This window comes from Phodopus roborovskii, unplaced genomic scaffold, assembly GCF_943737965.1.
Source record: "Phodopus roborovskii unplaced genomic scaffold, PHOROB, whole genome shotgun sequence".
Lineage (NCBI taxonomy): Eukaryota > Metazoa > Chordata > Mammalia > Rodentia > Cricetidae > Phodopus > Phodopus roborovskii.
The window spans coordinates 24,215,081-24,238,151 of NW_026126558.1; the positions used below are offsets into that span (position 1 = coordinate 24,215,081).

The 23,071-nt window shown below is 38.1% G+C and overlaps 1 protein-coding gene and 1 pseudogene across 1 annotated transcript in view; one reads left to right on the forward strand and one right to left on the reverse strand.

The window, feature by feature from the left end:
• Positions 1-21,606, forward strand: part of Terb1 (telomere repeat binding bouquet formation protein 1) — a 53,254-nt gene extending 31,648 nt beyond the window's left edge. The window contains exons 13-19 of the mRNA XM_051201522.1: positions 3,391-3,737; positions 8,641-8,705; positions 8,978-9,070; positions 16,873-17,022; positions 17,840-17,902; positions 20,394-20,516; positions 21,266-21,606. Coding sequence (XP_051057479.1) covers positions 3,391-3,737; positions 8,641-8,705; positions 8,978-9,070; positions 16,873-17,022; positions 17,840-17,902; positions 20,394-20,516; positions 21,266-21,453 — 1,029 coding nt within the window. The 3' untranslated portion in view covers positions 21,454-21,606. The remainder of the gene's footprint in view (positions 1-3,390; positions 3,738-8,640; positions 8,706-8,977; positions 9,071-16,872; positions 17,023-17,839; positions 17,903-20,393; positions 20,517-21,265) is intronic.
• LOC127234535 (60S ribosomal protein L11-like) lies at positions 9,442-10,031 on the reverse strand (annotated as a pseudogene).
• Positions 21,607-23,071: the final 1,465 nt, after the last annotated feature.

Consider the following 23,071-nt stretch of genomic DNA (forward strand, 5'->3'; position numbering starts at 1 on the left):
GTATAGCATAATAAATTGTTGTACACTGTGTGAAGCTGTATTGCTGTGATTGATATAATCAAAAATTGAACGGCAGATAGCTTGGTAGGAGGTATAAGCAGTATTTCTGGGGAAAGAAAGGAAGAGGATAAGGAATCTAGGCATGCAGGAGAAGCTAGGAGACATGGAGAAGAAACAGGAGGTACAAGATAGAAGAGAGGTAATAAATGCCACATGATAGAATGTAAATTAGTATGAATGGGCTAATTTAAGTTGTAAGAAATAGTTGAGACAAGCCTAAGCTAAAGAGTGAGCTTTCATGATTAATATAAGCCTACTTGCCATTATTTGGGTTTTGCCAGTTTCTCTGAGCCTCAACCAGGGAAGGCTTTGCCACTCCCATGGGTCTAAGGCGTTGAGGTCCTTGACATAGCTTTTCCCATGTCAATAGTACACATTCACTCTGGACTTCCTGACCTCTTTCCACATACATTGTTGTTGGGAGAACGCATATGTGTATGATAAGCTTGTGGAAGTCAGAGGACTCCTTTAGGTGTTAGTCCTCAAGGTGCTTTCCACATGTTGTTTGAAACAGTTTCACATTGGTTTGGAACTTGTTTGAAAGTTTCCGGGGATCGGTTTGTGTCCCACCTGGGTTACAGATGTGCACCCTAATCCCTATATTTTTATGTGGTTTCTGGGGATCTGAATTCCAGTCCTTGTGCTTTCAAAGGCAAGTATTTTACTGACTGAGCCATCAACAGCTTGAGATGTAATTTTCATTCTATTTACTTGTTACCTAATTCAGTGGTTTTTAGTTTACTGCATACACTATTTGTTCTTTTAAATTGTGATAAAATATATAACAGTATTTCATTTCAAACTTTCTTTACTTTTTTGAGATTAGATCTTATTTGTAGCCCTTGCTGACCTAGAACTTGATGATCAGGTTGACTTCATACTTCTTGTATCTTCCTACCTCTGCTTCCCAAGTACTGGGATTATAGGCATGAGTACCCTGTGTGGCTTCATTCCATTCGTGTTTAAAATGCACAATTATTTAATATTAAGGACATTTTTATAGTGTTGTGCAACCATGTCCCCCGATCCTTGTTTCTAGATTTTCTGTCTGTCTGTTTGTTCGTTTGAATCAGGGTCTCACTTTGTAATGCTGGCTGGCCTGGAATGCATAGAACAAGTTGGCCTGGTACATGGGCAGTTTTTGTGCCTCTGGTTTCAGAATGCTTGAATTATGGGCATATGCCACAAGAGCCAACAGGTTGGTGGGTTTGTTATTGTTTAAGACAGATCTCATATAGCCTTAGACTCAGTATGTAGTGGAAGATGACCTTGAATTCTTGATCTTCCTGCCTCTGCTTTCCAAGTGCTGGGATTACAAGCATGTGGCATCACAGTCTATCTACTATTTTTTTTATATTTTTTTAATTTAAATTTGAAACAAGCTTGTTTTACATGTCAATCCCAGTTCCTGCACCCTTCTATCCTCCCGATTCCCCCCCATCAAACCCCATCCCATCCCCTTTCTGCTCCCCAGAGAAGGCAAGGCCTTCATGGGGAGTCTACAAAATCTGTCATATCATTTGGAGCAGGGCCCAGGCCCTCCCCCATATGTCTAGGATGAGAGGGTATCCCTCTAAGTGGAATGGGCTCCCAAAGTCCATTTGTATACTAGGGATAAATAATGATGCATTACCAGAGGCCCCATGGACACCTATAATTAAATGTGCTATTTGGTGGAAATATGTATTGTGTGTAATCATTTGGAAGATATGAATGTTGGTAGCAATACCTGGTTTGTGAAATTCCAGAGGGAATTTTGAGAATTATACTTTTGAGACAGCTTCATATTTGCAATTTTCTACTAAGATCTGTACTTCTGGTCAGCTGGGACTGATGAGTCAGCGGTTGTGATTAACAAGAGACCCAGAACCACTTAATCAAAACCTTTGCTTTACTGGGACAATTGATACTGGTTAGCTGGAGCTTTTGAGGTTAAATCTTCTGAGAATCAGCACAGAGAGCTGTATAAAAGTTGTCAAGACAGAAATGGAATAAAAATTTAAAGGCTGGGCTGTTTGTCTTTAATCTGTCTCTGGAGGCAGAGGCAGGGGGATCTCTCTGAGCTTGGTTGATATAGCAGGTTCTAGACCAGCCAGGGCTACATGATGATACCCTGTCTCAAAAAAAAAAAAAAATGTTAACTGTCAAGTTATTTAATCATGGATACATGGATACAGTCTAGCCGGTAGTGCTCAAGCTATTTCTTCACATGCTTTGAATCTGTCTTGGTAGAGAAGGAAGATGCTGCAGTGTAGTTTCAGTAGTTATTTCTCTTATTACATTGAGATGGAGGGATTTTTCATATGGTTAAGAGCTACTTATGCTTCCTGTCTAATGAACTGTTTGTCTCCTTTGCTTACCTTCCCATATGATTGTTATCTTTTTCTTAGGTAGGGGCTTTTTATTAGTGTTACTTAAGAGTTTGCTGCATTTAGTGGCATACACTTTTAATCCTCAGTGATCACAGGCAGATCACTGTGAGCTAGAGGATAGGCTGGTCTAGAGAGCAAGTTCCAGGACAGCCAAGACTACAGAAACCCTGTCTTGGAGGTTGGGGTAGAATTATCTAGTACATGATTTATATATGACTTTCTGTGTCTTGATTGCCATTGGTTTTGCTTCTTGTCCTTTTTCCATTTTAAGTCCATTCTCCTTCATTGTCCTTAGTCCCAAGGAGAGCTTTCAAAGATACTTTATGTGATCAAGCATATTAAGGATTTTTTGTGTTGTAGTTATTGTTTACTATGTAGACAGGTTTTCCACTCCTTGAGAATAGTTTCTTTTATAATAGTTTTTTTTAAATCATTGATTTATTTTATATCTCAGCCTCCTCCCACATTCCAATCCCCCAAATCCTTCTCCCCTGTTCCCCTCCCACCTTGTGTTTTATTTTCTTGATGTTTATTTATTTATTTGTGTATGTTTGGGTGTGTGAATGAGTGTATACATGTAAGCCCAAAGACAACCTGTAGAAGCTAGTCATCTTCTTCTACCATGTGGGTCCTGGGATCATACTTAGGTTGTCAAGCACCTTTACTCACCTAGCCATCTCCCTGGGACTATATAATTTTGTTCAACATTTTAAAAGCATTTGGTTCTCTTTTACCTTATTGTTGTGAAACTGTTATATATCTACCTTTTTTCCCCTCAGGTAGCTTCTCAGGTATCTAATATTAAATAAATTCTCTTTCTCTTCCTAATGTAAAGTATTTCTTTTATTGTTAAGTGTTAAAAATCATGAAGTTTTATATATTATTTAAAGGTAATGTAAAGCATATTATACAGAAATGATTGTATTGAAATTATTTACTTGCTATTTTTATATTTTAGGAAAAATTACAAAGTGGACAATATAAGGATAACGCCCCATCTGTGAAAGTAAAAATACAGAACAATTTGAAACATCTCTGTACAGATAGTATTGGAAGTACCAAAGCAGAAAATAAGAATATAAACCAGTCTAGACAGCTTCGCAGTTTTAAGTCCAGTGAAGTCACATCTAAAGCTTGTGCAAATGAAAACCAAATGAAGTCTCTGAAAAAGAACACAAATCCTCTTAATCCTTGCTGCAGGGAGAGAGGGCAGAATAAGATTTTATATAAAGCCACTTCAAGCTGTACTCAAAACTTAAATGAAAAAATGACTTTTAACCAAAAGGATTCTGTTTCTCAATCAAGGTATAGTTTAATGATTATAGTGCATATTTACTCAATAAGTATTTATTGTGTGTCCTGTTGTTAAGCATTATGGATACAGGAATGGTTAAATCTGGTTTTGGGAGAAGGCTAAAGTAGGAATTCTTTTTGTTTCCTTTTTTAAATGCATTTATCCTTTTACAATTTCATATATTTTTTAATATACTTTATCTTATTTCCCTTTCAGAATATTCAGGATTTCTCTGTAGCTTTGAATCCTGTCCTTGAACTCCCAGAGATCGGACTGCCTTTGCCTCCAGAGTGCTGGGATTAAAGGCTTGCGCCACCACCTCTCAACCTTTCAGAATATTTTTATCTCCTCCTCTTCCTGCCAACCCCTTTTTCTTCCATAGTTTCCTTCCTACTCCCATGTTTTCCAGTATATTTGCTATTGTGCCTCACTGCCTTTCATTAGTGCTGCTTGCTGGGAGCATGGATGGGAAAGGAAAAAAATTTGAGACAGTATCTCTTATATCCCAAGCTTATATGTAGCAGAGGATGATCTTGAAATTCTGATCTTCCTACCGCTACCTCCCAAGTGCTGATGTTATAGGCAAGTATAACCACACCCGATTTTTGCAGTGCTAAAGAGTGAACCCATGACCTGATGATTCTGGATAAGTACTCTTCCAAATGAGCTACATCCCCAGTTCTAAAGTTTTTGAAAAAAGAAATGACCAATGAATTTGGATGAGGAAGTATGGATTCTAGTTTATCAAGGCTTTGCATGTTGTTCTCAGGATTTGGGGATTTAATTCACATGATGTGGGAAGCCACTGAAGACATATTTGCTTTATTTTCTTTTTTGAAATGGTCTCATGATAACAAAAAGTTATGTGTACTACTGCCCCCAGTTTATATGATGCTAGTGATCAAAGCCAGGGTTTCATACATGTTAGGCAAGCATTCTACCAACTGAATTATGTCCCAAGATCTGAAGACTTCAAATTGAATGAAATACTTAGATAGTTTTATGTCAACTTGACACAAGCTAAAGTCATCTGAGAAGAGGGAACCTCAATTAAAGAAATACCTCCATCAGATTGGGACTGATGGAAGCCTGTGGGGCATTTTTTAAATTAGTGATTTATGGGACAATTCCCAGCCCATTGTAAGTTGCTATCCCTGGACTGGTGGTCCTGGGTTCTATAAGACTGTGCAAGCTATGTGGAGAGCATGTGAGTAAGCAGCACTCTTCCATGGCCTCTGCCTAAGCTCTTGCATCCAGAGTTCTTGCACTGACTTCTTTCAATGATGGGCTACAACATGGAAATTTAAGCCAAATAAACCCTTTACTCCTCCTCAACTTGCTTTTAGATTATGGTGTTTCATCACAGCAGTAGAAACCCTAAGACAATAAAATTTGAATTTTAGAAATTATGCTTACAAAAGAAAACTTAAACTAAGTCCCTATATTTGAAGTAATAAAGCATTGAACCTATCAGCAATATGACAAAAACTAGTTTGTAAGTTTACTGTAGTAAACTTGGTGAAAACCCAATTTGGGATTGCTTCTCCCCCCCCACCCCGCGACAATTTTGTTTCCTTTAACTGCCCTTTTCCTCTCACAGGTAGCATGTAAGATTGGATGTAGGCGTATAGCTTTTCCTCTTAAACCCTTTCTTGTGTTTGTCTGATGTCTGTTGTACTTAAGGAAAATGAAGAGGAGGCTATGCTCTGGTCAGATTACAGGGTAAACTAAGTACCAGAACGATGGATGGTATTATCACTCCTTCTCTTCCCTTTCCTTTTTTTTTCTCCTCAAGAATAATTTTATTAGTTTGAAATAAAAACTAGGCAAACAAGCTGTTAATCTCAGTAGCTGTCAGTTTGAGAGAGATGGAGAAGGAAAGAGAAAGCCATGAGTTTTAGAGTTAGGGGTTGCAAAAATTGCCATGCTGAGTAATGTCAGTCAATAAGGAGCTTTTCTGTGGAAGAGGAAGAGGGTTTCAAAGAAAGTGAAAAAGTCCAGAGTGTCTTATGAAAATATGCTTAGGCTTTTGACCAGTGTCCAAAAGAAAAATAGAAACTAGCCAAGGGAAATTTACAGTTTTATCAAAATTGAGAAAATTAGGCAGTTTAGGAGTACTGCATAGAAACTGTCAAGACTGCTGTCAGTGGCAGTTTTAACCTTGCTTCTCGGGGATAGGAAATTGCAGAATGCTGAGATATGTTTGTGGGCTAGCCTTCTTGCCTTATGTTCCAAGGCTTTCACCCATACTCTCTTTTTTTCTCTTCTGATTGGCCCTATTTTTATTTTTTATTTAATGAATGGTTTGCACTTGTGTGTCTATGTACCATGTGAGCCTGGTGCCTACAGAGGACAGAAGAGCAGGCAGTGGATCCCTGGGTACTGGTTACAGTGAGTGATGAGTCTTCATGTGGGTGCTGGGAATCAAATCTGTATCCTCCAGAAGAGCTCTTACTAGTCGTGCTTATAACTGCAGAGCCATCTCTCCAACTTTAAGATTGACCATGTTTCTATCTTAGCTATTATTATTTTAGTGTCAGTTTGAGTTACTTGCATTTTAATTGTTTTCCCCTTCAGTCTTGTACCTACTACAAATAGGGCTAGAGATTAACAATAATCGTTGTTAATATCTGTGGCAGTTTGAAATTGGCCTCCATAAAATGGTTATTTATGACAAAAGGGTTATTTCAGTTGGTAGAGTGTGTGCCTAGTGTACACAAGGCCCTGGGTTTGATTCCCAGTATTGCATCAATTGGGCATAGTTGCACATGTCTATAAAACCAGCACCTAGAAAGTGAAGGCAGGAAGATCAGGAGCCCAGAGTCATCTTCCACTACAAAGCAAGTTGAGAGCCAGCCTGGGTTGTGTGAGACTATCTCAAAACACAAAATAAACATACATCTTGCCATATCCTTTTTTTCTCTTTTAAATATTTATTTCTTTTTATTTTATTTTCTGTGTATGGGTACCTGCCTGTATGTATGTATGTGTATTGTATGCATGCCTAGGGCCTGTAAAGAGGCCAGAAAAAGGTGTCAGATCCCCTGAGCTACACTGTGGGTGCTGGGAATTGAACCTGGGTCCTCTGGAAGTGGACCACTTAACCATCGAGCGATCTTTCCAGTTCCCATCAAGGATTTATTTACCAGACATAAACATGTGATTTCATATATGAATTTTTTTCTGAGATTAGGTCAGTTTGGCTTACAACTCATGATATTCCTATTTCAGGTCTTCCAAATGCTGGTATTACAGGTGTATGTCCTGTGCTCAGTTTACAAAAGGCTATTGTCTTAGTTAGGGTTTCTTTTGCTTTGAAGAGACACTATGACCAAGGCAACTCTTATGAAGTAAAACATTTAATTGGGATGGCTTACAGTTCAGAGGTTTAGTCCATTATCATCACCACAGGACATGGTGACTGCTGACAGGGATGTGGTGACATGTAGGCAGACATGGTGCTGGAGAAGGAGTTGAGAGTTGTATATCTTGATCTGCAGGCTACAGAAGCAACTGTATACCACAGTGAACATGCTTGAGCAAAGGAGACCTCAAAGTACACCCCCACAATGACACACTTCCTCTAATAAGGCCACACCTACTCCATTAAAGCCATGCCTCCTAATAATGCCACTCCCTATGAGTTTATGGGGGCCAATTATATTCAAACTATCACAGTGAATATTATTATATTATTAGTTGTTATCCTGTCCTCCATGTCCTCCCAGATTTTGGTCTCCCTTTCTGCCTTTATTCTTGCTGTTTTTCTTCTCTTCCTCCTCTCTCTCTCTCTCTCTCTTTTTTTTTTCTTCTTTGAAAAAGATGACTTTGAATTTTTTTTATTCTTCTTGTTTTACCCCCTGAGTGCTGAAATTAAGGTATGAGGTTTCACACCCAGTTTATGTACTACTGGGGATTGAACCCGGGGCTTCACAAATGCTAGGCAGACACTTTAGCAACTGAGCTAGTCCATCTTTTCTTCTAAACGTTTTTTCCTGTATTCATTTTTTTTTAGAACTCAGACTATTACCCATTTATCCCTAGCCTCTTTCCTCTAACGTTCCTGTTCATTTTTTGACTCAGACTATTACACATTTACTTTGTCCCTCACAACATATGCTAGGAATAAACTCAAGGCTCCAGTACCACAGACACTGGGTGTGGTAACATATACTTTAATCCCTAGCACTCAGGAGTTAGAGGCAGAATTTAAAGTCACCCTCTAATACAAATAGAGTTTAAGGCCAGTCTAGATACAGGAGACTTGGTTCTTTTAAATCAAAAAGAAGAAGAAATCTACATCCCTAGCCCTCTTATAATATTTTCATTCTGTTTTTTATCAATACTATTACTTTCTGCAGTCTTGTTTACACCTTCAAACAAGGCTCTGACCCTACTTTGGCCAAATTTTGTTGACTTGGTAGTCAGATTTCTGTCATTATAACATAATACCTGAAGCAATTAACTTTTATAGAGAAAAGGTTTATTTTGACTCATGGTTTGGGACGTTACTGTCTGACATGGTGGACTGAGTACCCTTTGCTTTGGGGTCTTTAGCAAGGACAGCATAAGGTGTCAGGAGCATATGTTGAAGCAAACCACTCACCCCATGAACCAAGAAAATAGGACAAGCCAGTGTTATACAGTCCCCTTCAAGGGTATATATCTGGTGACCTTAAGACCTTGTACAAGATCCTACCTCCTAAACATCTCAAAATCTCCCAGTAGTGCCAAGCTGAGCATCAGGACTTGAATAATGGACTTTGGGGGCACAGTTGACATTCAGATTATAGTAGTAGGTTTTGGAAACAGCTTCATATTTCTGCTGGACATTCTGAACCACAATACTGTTTAAAATCTCCCCCACACCAAAGAATTTTTACTTCTAATAATGTAGTATCCATTTTCTTTTAGTGACCATGTTGTTGAACATCCAACTAACATTGTCAAAAATGGAAGGCAGCAAGTACCAGTAACAGGTATGATTTAAAATGTTTATTTGGTTTTTCAAGAAAATAGGTATTTGGTGTGGGTGAAACTTAAATGTAATTTGGTATATCTGCCCTGTGTAAGTCACACTTTTGACTCTGACACACCTGCCATTTACTCATATCCAGAATCTTTCTCTTTATCCACTAAGATGACTTAATAGTGAGAGAAAATGTATGAAAAATCTGAGGCTTAATAAATATTATAAATTTCAGAACCTTTTCATTAAACAAAAATTCTTACATTTTACATTTTTTTTCAGATCCATTTACATTGTGTTTAGACATAATAGATAAAGAAGTTGGTTTTCAAGCGAATGGCAACTGTTTCAAAATGTTGAACTATAGATGCTCAGGTGAATATTTTTTAATTATAATAGTTCAAAATTGAATCTGTATCTGCAGTTAATTTATAAGGTTTCTGCCTTATGATTTAATTTCATCTCCTTTGAATATGTAACAATTTGAATTTTAAAAGCATAAATCAATATTGTCTATTTTTCATTAGGGTGTGCCCAAATGAGTAAATGCAATTAATATTTATTATTTTTTTTTGTCACAACACTGTCTACAACTTTAAATGAGCAAGATAAATATGTTTTCAGAGAGCAGAGAGGTAGATATTTATTCTATATTATGCTCTAAACAGGTATTAAGTATTCCATATATAGTTTTATATTTCTAGTAAATTTATTAATGTACCTAGTGTCCCATACCCCACTACTGATTTTTTTTCTGAGAAAATTTTTTATTGGCCTTTTGGATAAAATTTATTTGCCGGGAAGGATGAACCCATCATACTTCTGCTAGAACCAGCGCATGGCCTCCTCTTTGCTGATTCTGTGTTTGGCCCCAATGCAGCCTGTACTGCGCTTCTTGTCTGCGATGCTGAAACCTGGCCTACCCAGAACCACATAAAGTCCAGGCCGTAGATCCCAATGCTTGGGTCATATTTGATGCCCAGATCAATGTGTTCTTGAATTCCAGTTCCAGAGTTTCCAGTATCTGAGAAGTTATTTTTCCGTAATTCATACTCCCGCACCTTCAGGCCTTTCTCCAGAATTTCTTCTGCCTTGGCTCCACGGACAGTGCAGTGAACAGCAATCTTTTCGTTTCTTCTGATGCCAAAGGACCTGACGGTGTATCTAGCTTTGGAAAACACAGGTGTCTGGCCTGTGAGCTGTTCCAACACCTTGGCTGCCCGGGTCAGTCTGTCTCTGCTCTCCCCAACACAGATGTTGAGGCAGAGCTTGCGGATGCAGATGCAGATGCGCAGTTCCCCGTGGGGTTCTCCTTTTTGCCTTGATCTTGCGACATGATGGGGAACAGGAAGAGAGCCCCGCTACTGATTTTTTTTCTATAAGATCTCACTGCACTGATCCAAGTTTTTCTCTTCCTCATACCTACCAATTCTTCTTTTTTTCTTTTATTTCCTTTTCTTTCTTTTCTTTCTTTCCTTTTCCTTTCTCCTTCCTTCCTTCCTTCCTTCCTTCCTCCCTCCCTTCTTTCCTTCCTTCCTTCCTTCCTCCCTTCCTTCCTTCCTTCCTTCCTTCCTGTTTGTTTTTTTGAGACAGGGTTTTTCTGTATTGCTTTGGAGCCTGTCCTGGAACTAGCTGTGTAGACCAGGGCTGGCCTCAAACTCACAGAGATCTGCCTGCCTCTGTGTCTTGAGTGCTGGGATTAAAGTGCCATCACTGCCCAGAGTACCTCAATCTCTTAAATAGCTGGAATGCAGGTGTGCTGATTTAAAGGAAGGAACTGCAGCAAAGATTTTATAATTATATTAGAAGACAGTGTATAGATATGGGATTCATATTGTGGTTATAAATCAGCTTCAGAGCAACAGAGATGAAAGTTCTCATCCAAAATAGAATAGCCATCACTCCCAGATTAACCTAATGTTTCAGTGCTGAAACTCTTGACTCCTTGATTTGGGTAGTTCATATCTAATTGGTGTTAATTATTGTTGTAATTTCCTTATAAAAATTACAGCATTTAGAGTACCCTCTTGAGTTCATTACAGAATACCTAGGCAGATGATTTGGGTTATTACATCCATTTGTCCTACCTGAACAAGGCTAATTTTTCCTCATCTTAAAAATCCAAATACTTGGTGCAATTTGCCTTCCCTTTAAATGTTTATCTACTTTACCCTCCTCCCTTTTTAGAGGGAAGGGGAAGTGTGTGGGGGTTGGGGTGGGGCTTTTGCTTGCATGTATGCCTATTTGTCACTTGTGCCTGATGCCCAAGGAGCCCAGAACAGTATCAGGCATCCAAGAATTGGAGTTATATACTGTTGTGAGCTGCCATATGGGTACTGGGAATTGAACCCTGATCCTCTGAAAGAGCAGTTAGTGCTCTCAACCACTAAGTTATCTCCTCAGCCAGACTTGTCCTGAATTTTCAGTAATCCTCCTGCTTCTGCCCTCCAAGTGCTGGGACTATTGGCATGTATGACCATGCCAGGATATTATTCTACTTTTATTGGTGACTCTTCTTAATTCCTTCTCTATACACTCATTCCCTTAATTCCCTAAAATGTGACACTTGCTCTCTTGTCCACTATCACACACACTGTCTCTATTACTGGGGATTGAACCTAAGAGCCTCAAACATATTAGACAAGAGCTCTACTACTACTTTATCCTTTCCCTCCTCTCTTTCTTAACATCCTACTTATTTTTCTACATTAAAGTTACATAACCCCTTATTTTCCCTTTAAAACCAGTTGATTGATTCATTATTATTTTCATTTTACTGAACTTGAAATGTTAGTTTACCTGGAGTCTTTCCCCCCTAAAACTGGTGACTTATTCATTATCAATTCATTCATTCATTCTTTTTTTTTTTTTTTAAGTTACTGACACTGGGTCTCATTTTATAGTGCTGTTACTAATGGCTAGGGTTAGAAGCATGTGTTTTCAGGTTCTTGACCTCTTATCCAATCAGTGTAGGTGGAATTTTTCTGTCCCACCAGCCCACTCCCAAAAAACCACACAAAGACTTATTATTAATTATAAGTGCTTGGCCAACATCTTAGGCTTGTCTCCAGCTAGCTCTTACGACTTAAATTAACACATTTCTATTGATCTATATGCTGCCCCAAGGCTTGCTTACCTCATCTATGAACTTCTCATGTTGCTTCTTCCCTAAGAGGAAGCTTGTGACTCCTCTGACTTCTTTCCAGCATTCTCTCTGTCCTGAAAATCTTGCCTAACTGTTGGCCAATCAGCCTTTTGTTTTGTTTTTGAGACAGGGTTTCTTTGTGTAGCTTTGGAACCTCTCCTGGTACTTGCTCTGTAGGCCAGGCTGGCCTCATATTCATTGAGATCTGTCTGCCTCTGCCTCCCAAGTACTGGGTCAAAGGTGTGCGCTACTACCCAGCCACCAATCGGCTTTTTATTAACAATGAGAGCAGCCCATTTTCATAGTGTACAGAAGGGTCATTCCACAGCAATCCAAAGCATTGAAAATAGGGCTCACAAGGATGTGCAAAAATAACAAGGTGACTTTATTAAGAGACAGTCACTTGTACAGATTAGAGAAGGATACACTGTCAAGATTGACAGTGGCTATACTAGCTAGAGTACTTCAGGACTCTATTATTTGGGGCTCAAGAAAAGGAGAAGTTTAGTTGTTAAAAGGTACAACATGGGTGGTTCTCTGCTTTGATAGATTAGGTCATATAATCATCTTACTGTGCATATCCCTCCCCATAATGCATCTGATTTCAAACATGTGTCCATTCAATCCTGCATTGGCATAAGATGGTAAATAGGGGATACTTCTTAAAATTTTACTTGAGAACACAATTTGTCTTATTGCACATGCACCCAAAAGCAGTTGAGGCTGGATCGGCCTTTCTATGCCTTATATTCAGATACACTGGGAATATATTTGAATAGAAATTGTCTACATTTAGGACAGTGGTTAAGAGTCACACTGCTTTTGGAGAGGACCTGCGTTAAGTTTCCAACATCCACTACTCATTACCACCTGAAACTCTAGCTCCTGAGGATCTGGTACTCTATTTTGGCTTCTATGACTATTTTAGTTACTGTCCTGTTGCTGTGATAAGACATGACCAAAGCAACTTACAAAAGAAAGTGTTTAATTGGGGCCTTACTTACAGTTTCAGAGGGTTGGTTAATCTGTGATCATCATTGGAGCAGGTGGGTATGGTGCTGGAGCAGTAACTAAGAGCTTACATCTTATCCCGCAAGATGAAGATGGGGGGAAAGAGCAAGACTGGGCCTGGCATGGGCTTTTGAAACTTTCAAAGCCCATCTCCCAGTGACATATCTCCTGCAGCAAGGCTGAACATTCTGATCCTTCCTAAATAGTCCACCAACCGGAAAACAAACATTTAAATATATAAGGCAATGGGAGTCATGTAGTCACACACATGCACACATGCACACGTATACACACAATTAAAAATAAAAAATAAAGGGCTGGAAAGATGGCTCAGCAGTTAAGATCACTGGCTATTTCTCCAGAGGACCCATGTTCAATTCCTAGCAACCACATGGCTGTTCCCAACCATCTATAACTACAATTCTAGGGAATCTAACACCCTCTTCTGACCGTCTTGGGCACTACATGTATTTGGTCCACAGATATACATGTAGGCAAAACGCCTATATACATATTAAAAATACTATAATAATGATGATGATAGTAGTGATAATAGTAACAATCTAAAAACCTATCTAAATTTGATTGTTGTCAAGAAAGGAGAAAGTTATCCCATTGTTCACAGAAAAGTATATGTGTAGTCTGATGCAGATATGCAGATGGAAATGTAATGTCCAAGATTGTTTAGTGCATTGCTCAGAAAGGGGTTTTTTTTTGTGCATACTATATCTAGACAGTGGAACTAGGCTGCTGAATTAGTTTCTTTTCTGTTGCTGTGATAAAGCATCATAACCAAGGCAACTTACAGAAGGAAGAGTTTAGTTTGGCTACAGTTCCAGAGGGGGAAGGGTCCATCATGGCAGGGAGACATGCAGCAAGCAGCAGGCATGGAAGCAGGATTAGGAAGCTGAGAGATCATATCTACAGCTACAAATATGAAACAGAACAAATGGACTGAAGGTAGGGTAAGGCTCTCCCCTAGTAAGGTACTTCTCCAGCTGCACCCCTTCAACCTCTCCAAACAGCACGATCAACTGGGAACCAGTTATTCAAATATGTGAGCCTGTGGGGGCATTTTTCATTCAAACCACCACAGCTGTCAAATGCATATTTAGAAAAGGAGATTGTTCAAAATGTACGGTCTCACATTACTAAACTTGTCCCTGTGATTGCCTGTCTCAGTTCTCTTGGGCCTCAAATATATGTGTTCCTCTTTCCTCTGCCTCCAGAGTGCTAAGATTACAGGCATGCATCACTATGCCAAAGCTTGTTAATTTTTTTTGAGTCTTTTATTTATTTTGAGTCTTACCATTTGGCCCAAACTGTCCTCTAACTTGTGGTCTTCTGATGTGTACTACCACACCTAGCTAAAACCAGTGGCTTAAGAAAATTCTTTGTAGCCAGGTGGTGGTGGTAGTGCATGCCTTTAATACCATCACTCAGAAGGCAGAAGTAGGCAGATCTCTGACCAGGCTGGTCTATAGAGCAAGTTCCAGGATTGTCAAGATTACATAGAGAAATCCTGTCTCAAAAAAATATTTATTTTCATGTATATGTGTGTGTTTTGTGAATGCTCTGGCTCCCCTGGAACTGGAGTTGCAGAAGTTATTAGCCACTATATGGATGTTGGGAATCAAAATAAAATCCTCTGCAAGAATAGCAAGTGCTCTTTACCTAACTCAGCAATACTTCCAGTCCCTTAAAAATTTATCACCTGTAGTTTGTCTGTATTTATGAATATTGTTTCTTGAAATAGTTTCTTCTCAGAAATCTAAAACCACAGTTCCTAGATCATCCACCTAGGTCCATATGAGTTCTGGAGTGAGTTTATAAAGTTACTATACAATATTTCTTTAGTTAAAGGGAAATATAATCAACATCTGTTGTACATTATTACTCAAGGTAGATCACAGTTTCAACACTGAAGCATTAGATTATACCACATTCATCATATTAATGCCACTTGATGAAATTTTTGGAAAGATGAGTGAGGTATTTATATAATGGCTAGGCTGGCCTGGAATTTGTGGACTTAAGTGACTCCTGGCTTAACTTGGCTTCCCAAGAAGCTGAGACTATAAGTGTGTAACACTGTGCCTTGCCTAATAATAATTTCTTTTCCATTATAAGAGTTGCCGTGGTCATGGTGTCTCTTCATAGCAATAGAAACAAGCACTGTATGTTAGATTATAGTAAGCATTATTTTCTTAGATAATAGTTTCCTATATTTAAAAAGCAGAAACCTTCTATTAGGGGTGCATAAGTATTCACAAATGCATGCTATTTTAATGCAAATTCCATTGTCCTTGTGGGTATGTTATAATGGGAGAGATATCAATAAAATTTGACTTTCTACAGTTGGTGGAGGCATATGCCTTTAATCTACAGAGTGTATACCAAGACAGCCAGGGCTACTCAGAGAAATGCTGCCTCAAAAAAAAAAAGACTCTGTGTTTTAATAATTATGAAACTAGGTAAAGTATACACAGATGTTTCTTATGCTCTGGCCTTTACTCTTAGGTGTTTAAAATAATTTTTAAAGTGAAAAGAAAATTGACTGGGTATAAAGAACATTTCTGTACTACCTTTCTGTTGCTATGATAAAATACCATGGCCAAAGCACCTTAGAAAAGGAGGTCCCAGAGATATAAGAGTTCATTACTGGGGGGGGGGGGGATGGAGAGAGAGATGGCTCAGAGATTAAGAGCACTGACTGCTCTTCCAGAAATCCTGCATCCAGTTTCCAGCAATGACATGGGAGCTCACAACCATTTCTAATAAGATCTGGTGCCCTCTTTTGACATGTAGTCATATATTCAGGTAGAACACTACACATAATTAATAACTAAATAAACCTTAAAGGGAAAAAGAGAAAAGAAAAAAAAAAAGGAGTCCATCACTGTGACCATCATGTGAGCTAAGAGCTCACATCTTGAATCACAAGATGGAAGGAAAGGGAGTGCACTGGAACAGCACCAATCTTTGAACTCTCAAAAGCCCATAACTTTCTGAACCTTCCTAAACAGTACCACCAGCTGGAGACCAAGTATTCAGATGCCTGAGACAATGGTATACATTTCAGTCAAACCATCACTTCTTTAGGTACCTTCCCTTAGTGGCTAAAAACCAAAACAATGTAAATACTTCTGTTTCTTTTTCTTTTCTGTTTACTGGAGACTGAGTCTTATATTTCCTCACCTGGCCTCCCTAAAAGCAAGGATTTTTCTGCCTCTGCCTTCTAAATGCTAGGATTACAGGTGTGTGCTCAATTTTATGCTATGATAAGGATTTAATCCAGAGCTTTGTGAATGTTAGTTGAATATTGTACCAACTAAGCTAATCCTCAGCCCTTTTCTTTTTCTAGGGCTTTGCACATGCTAGACAAGCACTGTACACTGACCTGTCCTTCAGTTTTGGGGGTTTTTGTTTTGTTTTGGTTTGTTTTTTTTGAGACTAGGTTTCACAAAATTGCTCAAGATAGCCTTGAACTTGCAAACCTCCTGCCCTCCTAAGTACTGAGGATTATAGGCAAGTGTTGCCACAGTGGGTTGGATGCTTCTTTTCTGTGTGACTATAATTGTTCATACCTCTACCACAACCCAATCCTTCTTTTTTTTTTTTTTTTTTTTTTTTTTTTTTTTTTTTTTTTTTTAGTTTTTCAAGACAGGGTTTCTCTGTGTAGCTTTGGAGCTTGTCCTGGAACTCACTTTGTAAACTTGGCTGGCCTCAAACTCACAGAGATCCACCTGCCTCTGCCTCCAGAGTGCTGGGATTAAAGGCATGCACCACCACCACCCAGTAATAAGCAATGTGGCCCGTACAGAGATCTAGGCATTATTACCACCACACTCTAACTGGCTAGACTCTTATTTCTTTATATGTATTTTCTTTCCTCTCTAAATTGGGGTTTCTTGAAATTTTCCTAATTTCACTTTATCATTTTAAGAGGTTATCTGTTTTCGCAAAGTTATTAGTATATAATTTTGTAACATCTGCACACCAAGTTAAATTTGTTTTCTAGGTTGTATAGCAGTAAGAAAACTCCTCAATAGCCGAAATTTTAGCAAGCTTTTGCACTCTTGTGCATACCTATGTGATCATCATAAAGTCATTATGGAAGCTGAAGATAAATATAAAAGTGAACTAAGGAAAGCACTTATCTGTGACAAAGGTAATTAATTCATCAACTTTAAGTATAACTGTGGATATACATTCTGAACTATCCTCTAAAGTATTAAGTATATTGACTAGAGTATGAAATACTGTTGAAAAAAAAACTATTTCTAGGTTACCAGTAACTTAAGCTATACTAGTGTAGTTTTGGTCTGTAATGGCTTAAGAATTCTCCCTAAACTGGGCATGGTGGCATATACCTATATTCTTAGCCTTTGGGAGGTGGAGGCAAGAGAATCAGGAATTCAAGACCATCCTTAGGTATACAGAGTTTGGGGCCAGCCTGATCTATAGATACCCTGTGTTTAAAAAAAAAAAAAAAAAAAAAAAAAAGGAAAAAACAAAAAACAAAAATCTAAGTGTGGTGGCACTTGTCTTTTATTTCAGATCTTGGGAATCAGAGTTAGGCAGATCCCTGAGTTCAAGGCCACCCTAGTTTACATAGCTAGTTCTAGGACAGCCAAAACAAAACCAAAAAAAAGGTGGGTCTGAGGAGATAGCTCAGCAGTTAAGAGCACTTAGTTGTTCTTATTTACAACCCAGGTTCATTCAGTTCAGCACCCAATTGTGGCTCACAACCACCTGTAATTCCAGTTCCAGGGAACCCTCTTCAGGCACAACTGTAGTAAACACACACACACATACAGGCAAAACACTCATATACAGTAAGAAATATAATAAATAAACGAAGTTATTTCTAGTTCATTTAATGATTACCACTATGAGGGCAAGAGGTATCATACTATAATAGATTTGATATGAAACTACTTATATTGCTATTGTAAGTATACTAAATGTTTTTTTATATTTTTCAGAAATTTTGCTGACCCCCCGTAGAAGACAACTTAGTAAAGAATCTATTGCCTCTGAAGGACGAAGTAAATATATTTAATTTTTAAATTTGCTTTCATTCTACATATTCCTAAAAAGAAGAGAACATCTGAATGACTGTTCTCCATAATTACATGACATGATAAGGCTTGGCTTGTATACCTATTGAAAAGAGACACCTCTTCCTCCCTTTATGCAGTTTGTTTACTTGCTGCCTGCCACCACCTGGGAAAGAGCTCTAGGAAACAAACATTCCTTTTATTTACTTATCTTTAACTGGTTTTATAGATTGTATTTATTTTACTCATGTGAATGCTTCCTTGCATGTATGTATGTGCACCATGTACATGCAGTGCTCATGGAGGCCAGAGGAGACATCAGGTCCCCTGGAACTGGAGTTGTAGAGGGTTGCTGGCCACCATGTTGGTACTGGGTATTGAACCCTGTACCTCTTAACCACTCTGACACTTCTCAAGTCCTGACATTTATTAAACATTTGATGTTAGTTGTTTTATAATACTATTTCCTCTAATTATGTTGATAAGCAGTTATAATAATTTGGCCTGCTTTTTTAGAACTTACAAGAGTATTTTGAAGAAGTATTCATTTGACTTAATCTCTCTCTCTCTCTTTCTGAGACAGGGTTTCTCTGTCTGTGTAGTCCTGGCTGTCCTGGAACATGTTGTGTAGGCTAGGTTGACCTCAAACTCACAGAGATCCACCTGCCTCTGCCTCCCAAGTGCTGGAATTAAAGGAATGCAGCTTAATTTTGTTGCTGGAATTTGTCATAAGAGGTCCAGCCCTTGAGCCACAAGTAAACATACGGATGGATGTTATATTAGTTATAAAACTGGTGGCCGATATCTAGGGCTTTTTATTGGTTAGCTCTCTCTTAATTATTAACCCATAACTACTAATCTATGTATTTCTACATGGCCTTATTTTACCAGAGAACGCCTGGTGTGTCCTGTCCTCCCAGGCTCTACATAGCATCTCTCTGTGATGCCCCTCTGCCTACCTTTCCCAGAATTCTTATCTCCTAGCCCCACCTATCTTCCTACCTCTTTAGGCTAAACAGTGTTTTATTCATCAACCAATAAGAGAAACATATATACAGAAGAACATTCCCCCATATAATCTCTCTTTTAAATCAAGCCAGGAATATTTAGTATGTGATCAGTTTATTATTCTTCTTGATTCATTTCCCTTATATATTAGGTGTCTCATTACCCTTCTTGTAACTGTAGTTTATACTCAGATATACTAAGTTTTAAGCCTATCATTTTTGAGGAAGGGCAATGTACCATGTAAGCATTGAATCTGCCCCAAAGCTCTTTTTAGGATGGCTTGCTATGGTGAAAGAATTAAGTATTTCTGGAATTAAGCCCTTTTTCTCATTTTCTTTTGTAACATACAGTGGATATTAAGAATAGCATTAAGGCTGGGTATGTGACTCGTGTCCCTAATCCAAGAAATAAAGCAGACAGCTTACAAGTTTGAGGCAATTGTGAGCTATATAGCAAGGCTTTCTAGAAACCTAATAATTTAATAATAATAGTAGTAATAATAATGTTTTAAAATTGCATTCAAATGGCCATAGAGTGAATCCTTGAACTACAGTGCCTTTTTCAAAATTACCCAGTCCTCTGCTTTAGAATTCGTAAGGGAAATGGCAGGCTTAGTGGAAATGGGGGGTCGGGTGCTTTATGTGAACCACTTTAAGGCCTCAGTATCCTAAAAGTTATAACTTACCCAGTCCTAATTATAAGGAGATCAAGTCATTTACCAAGTGAAGCTTTAAAGAAACTTGGGTAACAACAGTTTTCCAGCAATCTCCAGACTAAGGAGTAACTTTACTTAAAAGTTTTGAAACAGTTTTATCAATAGTAACTTTTTCTCTTAATAAATATTGTTGATTGTCTACAATGTCTGAGATATGTTCTGAGCCTGGGTTACAGTGGTAACTAAGCCATTCAGATGCCTCGCCCTTCATGGGCGAGTTAGCATTTTAAATACTAACTACTAAATAATAATAATGACTTCTCAGCGTCTGCTGGGAAGATGTTCTAAACCATTGCACTTACCTTAGGAAGGTAGACAAATGGTCAGCAGTGTTGGCTTGTAAGGGTCCAATTTGATACATCCATTCCTTCTAAAGTAAGTAGCAGCCTCAAACAGAAATGCTAAATACGTCTTTCTGGCATCTGTCTACAGTGCCACACAAGGTATCAGTGAACTCCAAAGTTGAAGGAAACTGGGACTGGAGAGTTAGACCAGCAGTAGAAGTGCTTGCAACTAAGCCTGATGGCCTAAACTTGATCCTCAGAACCCATATCAGAGTGGAAGAAAAGAATTGACTCCACAAAGTTGTTCTCTGATCTACACATATATGTCATGACATATCATTCACACACACACACGCACACGCACACACACACACACACACACACACACAAATAATGAAACTGTTTCCTCATGATAGTCACCAGAAGATAATTGAAATAACTGTCTGCCAACTGTGTATTCTTTCTGTTATAGAAGCTATTCATCTAAAACCAGATAGTCGAAAACTTCCAAGTTTGGAGGAATATACCTGTAATACTAGCATTCCAGCGGTTAAGGCAAGAAGATTCCGAGTTCCACACCAGCATGGACTACATAGTGAGTTTGAGGCAAGCCCGTGCTACATAGGACAAGCCTGTCTCAGAAAAAGAAAAAAAGAGAAAAGAAAAGAAAACCTACAAACTTCTTTTTCCATTATGTGACCTGTTTTGCTTTTATATTTTGATAAGCTGAGTACCCCTATAGATGGTACATGTGGCTTTTGTGGGGTTTTTTTTTTTTTAAGTGAACTTCAAAAGACTCTTAGTCTTCAATACAATGAAAACTGGGCTGGATGCTGGTGATGCACACCTTTAATCCCAGCCTGTTCTACAGAGCTAGTTCCAGGACAGCTAGGGCTGTTACACAGAGAACCCTGTCTCAAAACAAACAAAACAAAAAAACAAAAGAAAACTGGTATTCAAAATAACAAATGTTGGTATTTGCTATTCTGTGAAGTTATGAAGCCTTTGAAAATACTGTATCTGTATGATAGGTAAGCTCTTTGTTAACCATCCTCACAGAATGCTGCATTAAAATCTAATGTTTATAAACTTGCTTTTTGATTGATAGATGTGGATATTATTTCAGTGGATTAAGTTATAATATGAAAGAAGTCAACAGTGGTAGCGCATCACTTAATGATCTTTTAAACTGAAGTAAATTTCCATTTGAAAAGCATCTCTGGCATCAAATTGTCTCATTCTGTAGTTTATATCTATAGAATAAGTTATACATTTATTTGAGTCTTAAGAAGATGTCTTATTTCAGCAAGTATTAATATGTTCTACAATTTCCATTCATTACAGAAAAAAGAAGAATTCGTAAAAACTTTACCAAAGAAGAAGTAAATTATATTTTTCATGGAGTTAAAAAAATGGGAAATCATTGGAATTCAATTTTGTGGTCTTTCCCCTTTCAACAAGGACGAAGGGCTGTAGACCTTGCTCACAAATATCACAAGCTGATCAGAGGCCCCAACTATGCAGCCATATGACTAGAGGAGACTCAGATTTTTTTGTTTGGATTCTTGAAATAGAATTTCTTAGGAGAAGATACAAAATGTTAAATATTCTTCTAAACTCTTAAGAGACGGGGAATGATGAGAGTTTAAATGATTTTTGTGATACAAACTCTTCAAAATAGTACAATAATTTATAATGCAAATATATTTTTCAATGTGAAAATTAGATAGAATTTCTCCATAAGACCAAATATTTTGTCCCTTTACTTTTCCTTATGGTCAAAGAACATATATCACAAGAAAAAAATTAGTTGCCTTTAAACAGCACTTAACATTATATTGCCATAAATACTACATGAGATATTTGCACTTCAGTATTTTTGCTTAGTGCTAATGTCCACTCTAGAACTCTGACAATTTCTCAAGCTGTTCAACTAAGGCTCTCACCCAACAAATAAATATTTGACATTTGTTAATTTAAAGGATTCCTCTTCTAAAGGTTAATTATGATATTGTCTTAGCACTCATATTCTGTGGTGAAGTTCTCATTTTGCTATATGTTTATTTGCTTTGTTTATTCATTACATTATATTGATTTATTGTGTATATGGGCACGGGCACATGAAAAGGTCAGAGAAAACAACTTGGCAGAAGTTAGATTTTTTTCCCTTTCACCGTGTGTGTCCTAGAGATCAAACTCAGTTTATCAGGCAAGGCAGCAAGTGCCTTTACCCACCAAGCCATCTTGCTGGCTGCATTCTTGTTTTACAGTGTCTCTCATTTCTCCCTCCTGGCTTTCTGCATCTTTCCCCCCTCATGTTAATGAGCCTCAGCCACTTCATGATGTAGCAGAACAAGGTCATATTATTGTCTATTTGTAATGTATGGCCTTAAAATGGGCTTAACTTCTCCCAATGAACCTAATTTTGATGTCTTTTGACATTCTCTGTGACCAACTTTCCAGTAATAGCTAATATAGTTATACCTTTTACATTATAATTGGACTCACTATATATCCTAGAATGACATTCCTTGTTTTGTTTAGCAGATCTAGGGCTTGACTCTAGAACATTGTGCTTGCTAGTCAAACACAGCCCTGGTTTTGTTTTTGAGACAGTATCTCACTATGCAGCCCAGGCTAGTTTTGAACTCATTATCCCCCCATCTTAGCTTCCCAAGTGTTGAAAGCACAAGTTTCTGCCACCAAGCCCAGTTTATGGAATGCTAGAAATGTATTCCTGCACCATCACTGTTAACTGAGTGGTTAACTGAGTGATATATTTTTTGTAAAACCCTACTGTAGGACTGTAAGAGCTCCTGTTAAATTTCTCATTTTGTTAGCTTTAGCCTGTGCTGTTTGTCATCCAGTATTTTTGGAAACACTTCTGTTGCTGCGTATGTGAGTGTGCTGCTGCTTTCTCCTCTAAGTCTCAGATGGCACCTGAATTGGCTATTGGTAGGCCCTAGCTACTGCCTTTTTTTTTTTTTTTTTTTGCACCTGATCACATTAGAGAATTTCATGTAGTGGGGATTAGAGCTTACTGGCCCAGAGTCTTCAACTCTGTTGTCCTGTGAAAACTCACATACCACTTGTCTTTGTATGGCTTGTATCCTGCTTTTCCCTCTCACTTCCCTTTTTCCAACTTACATT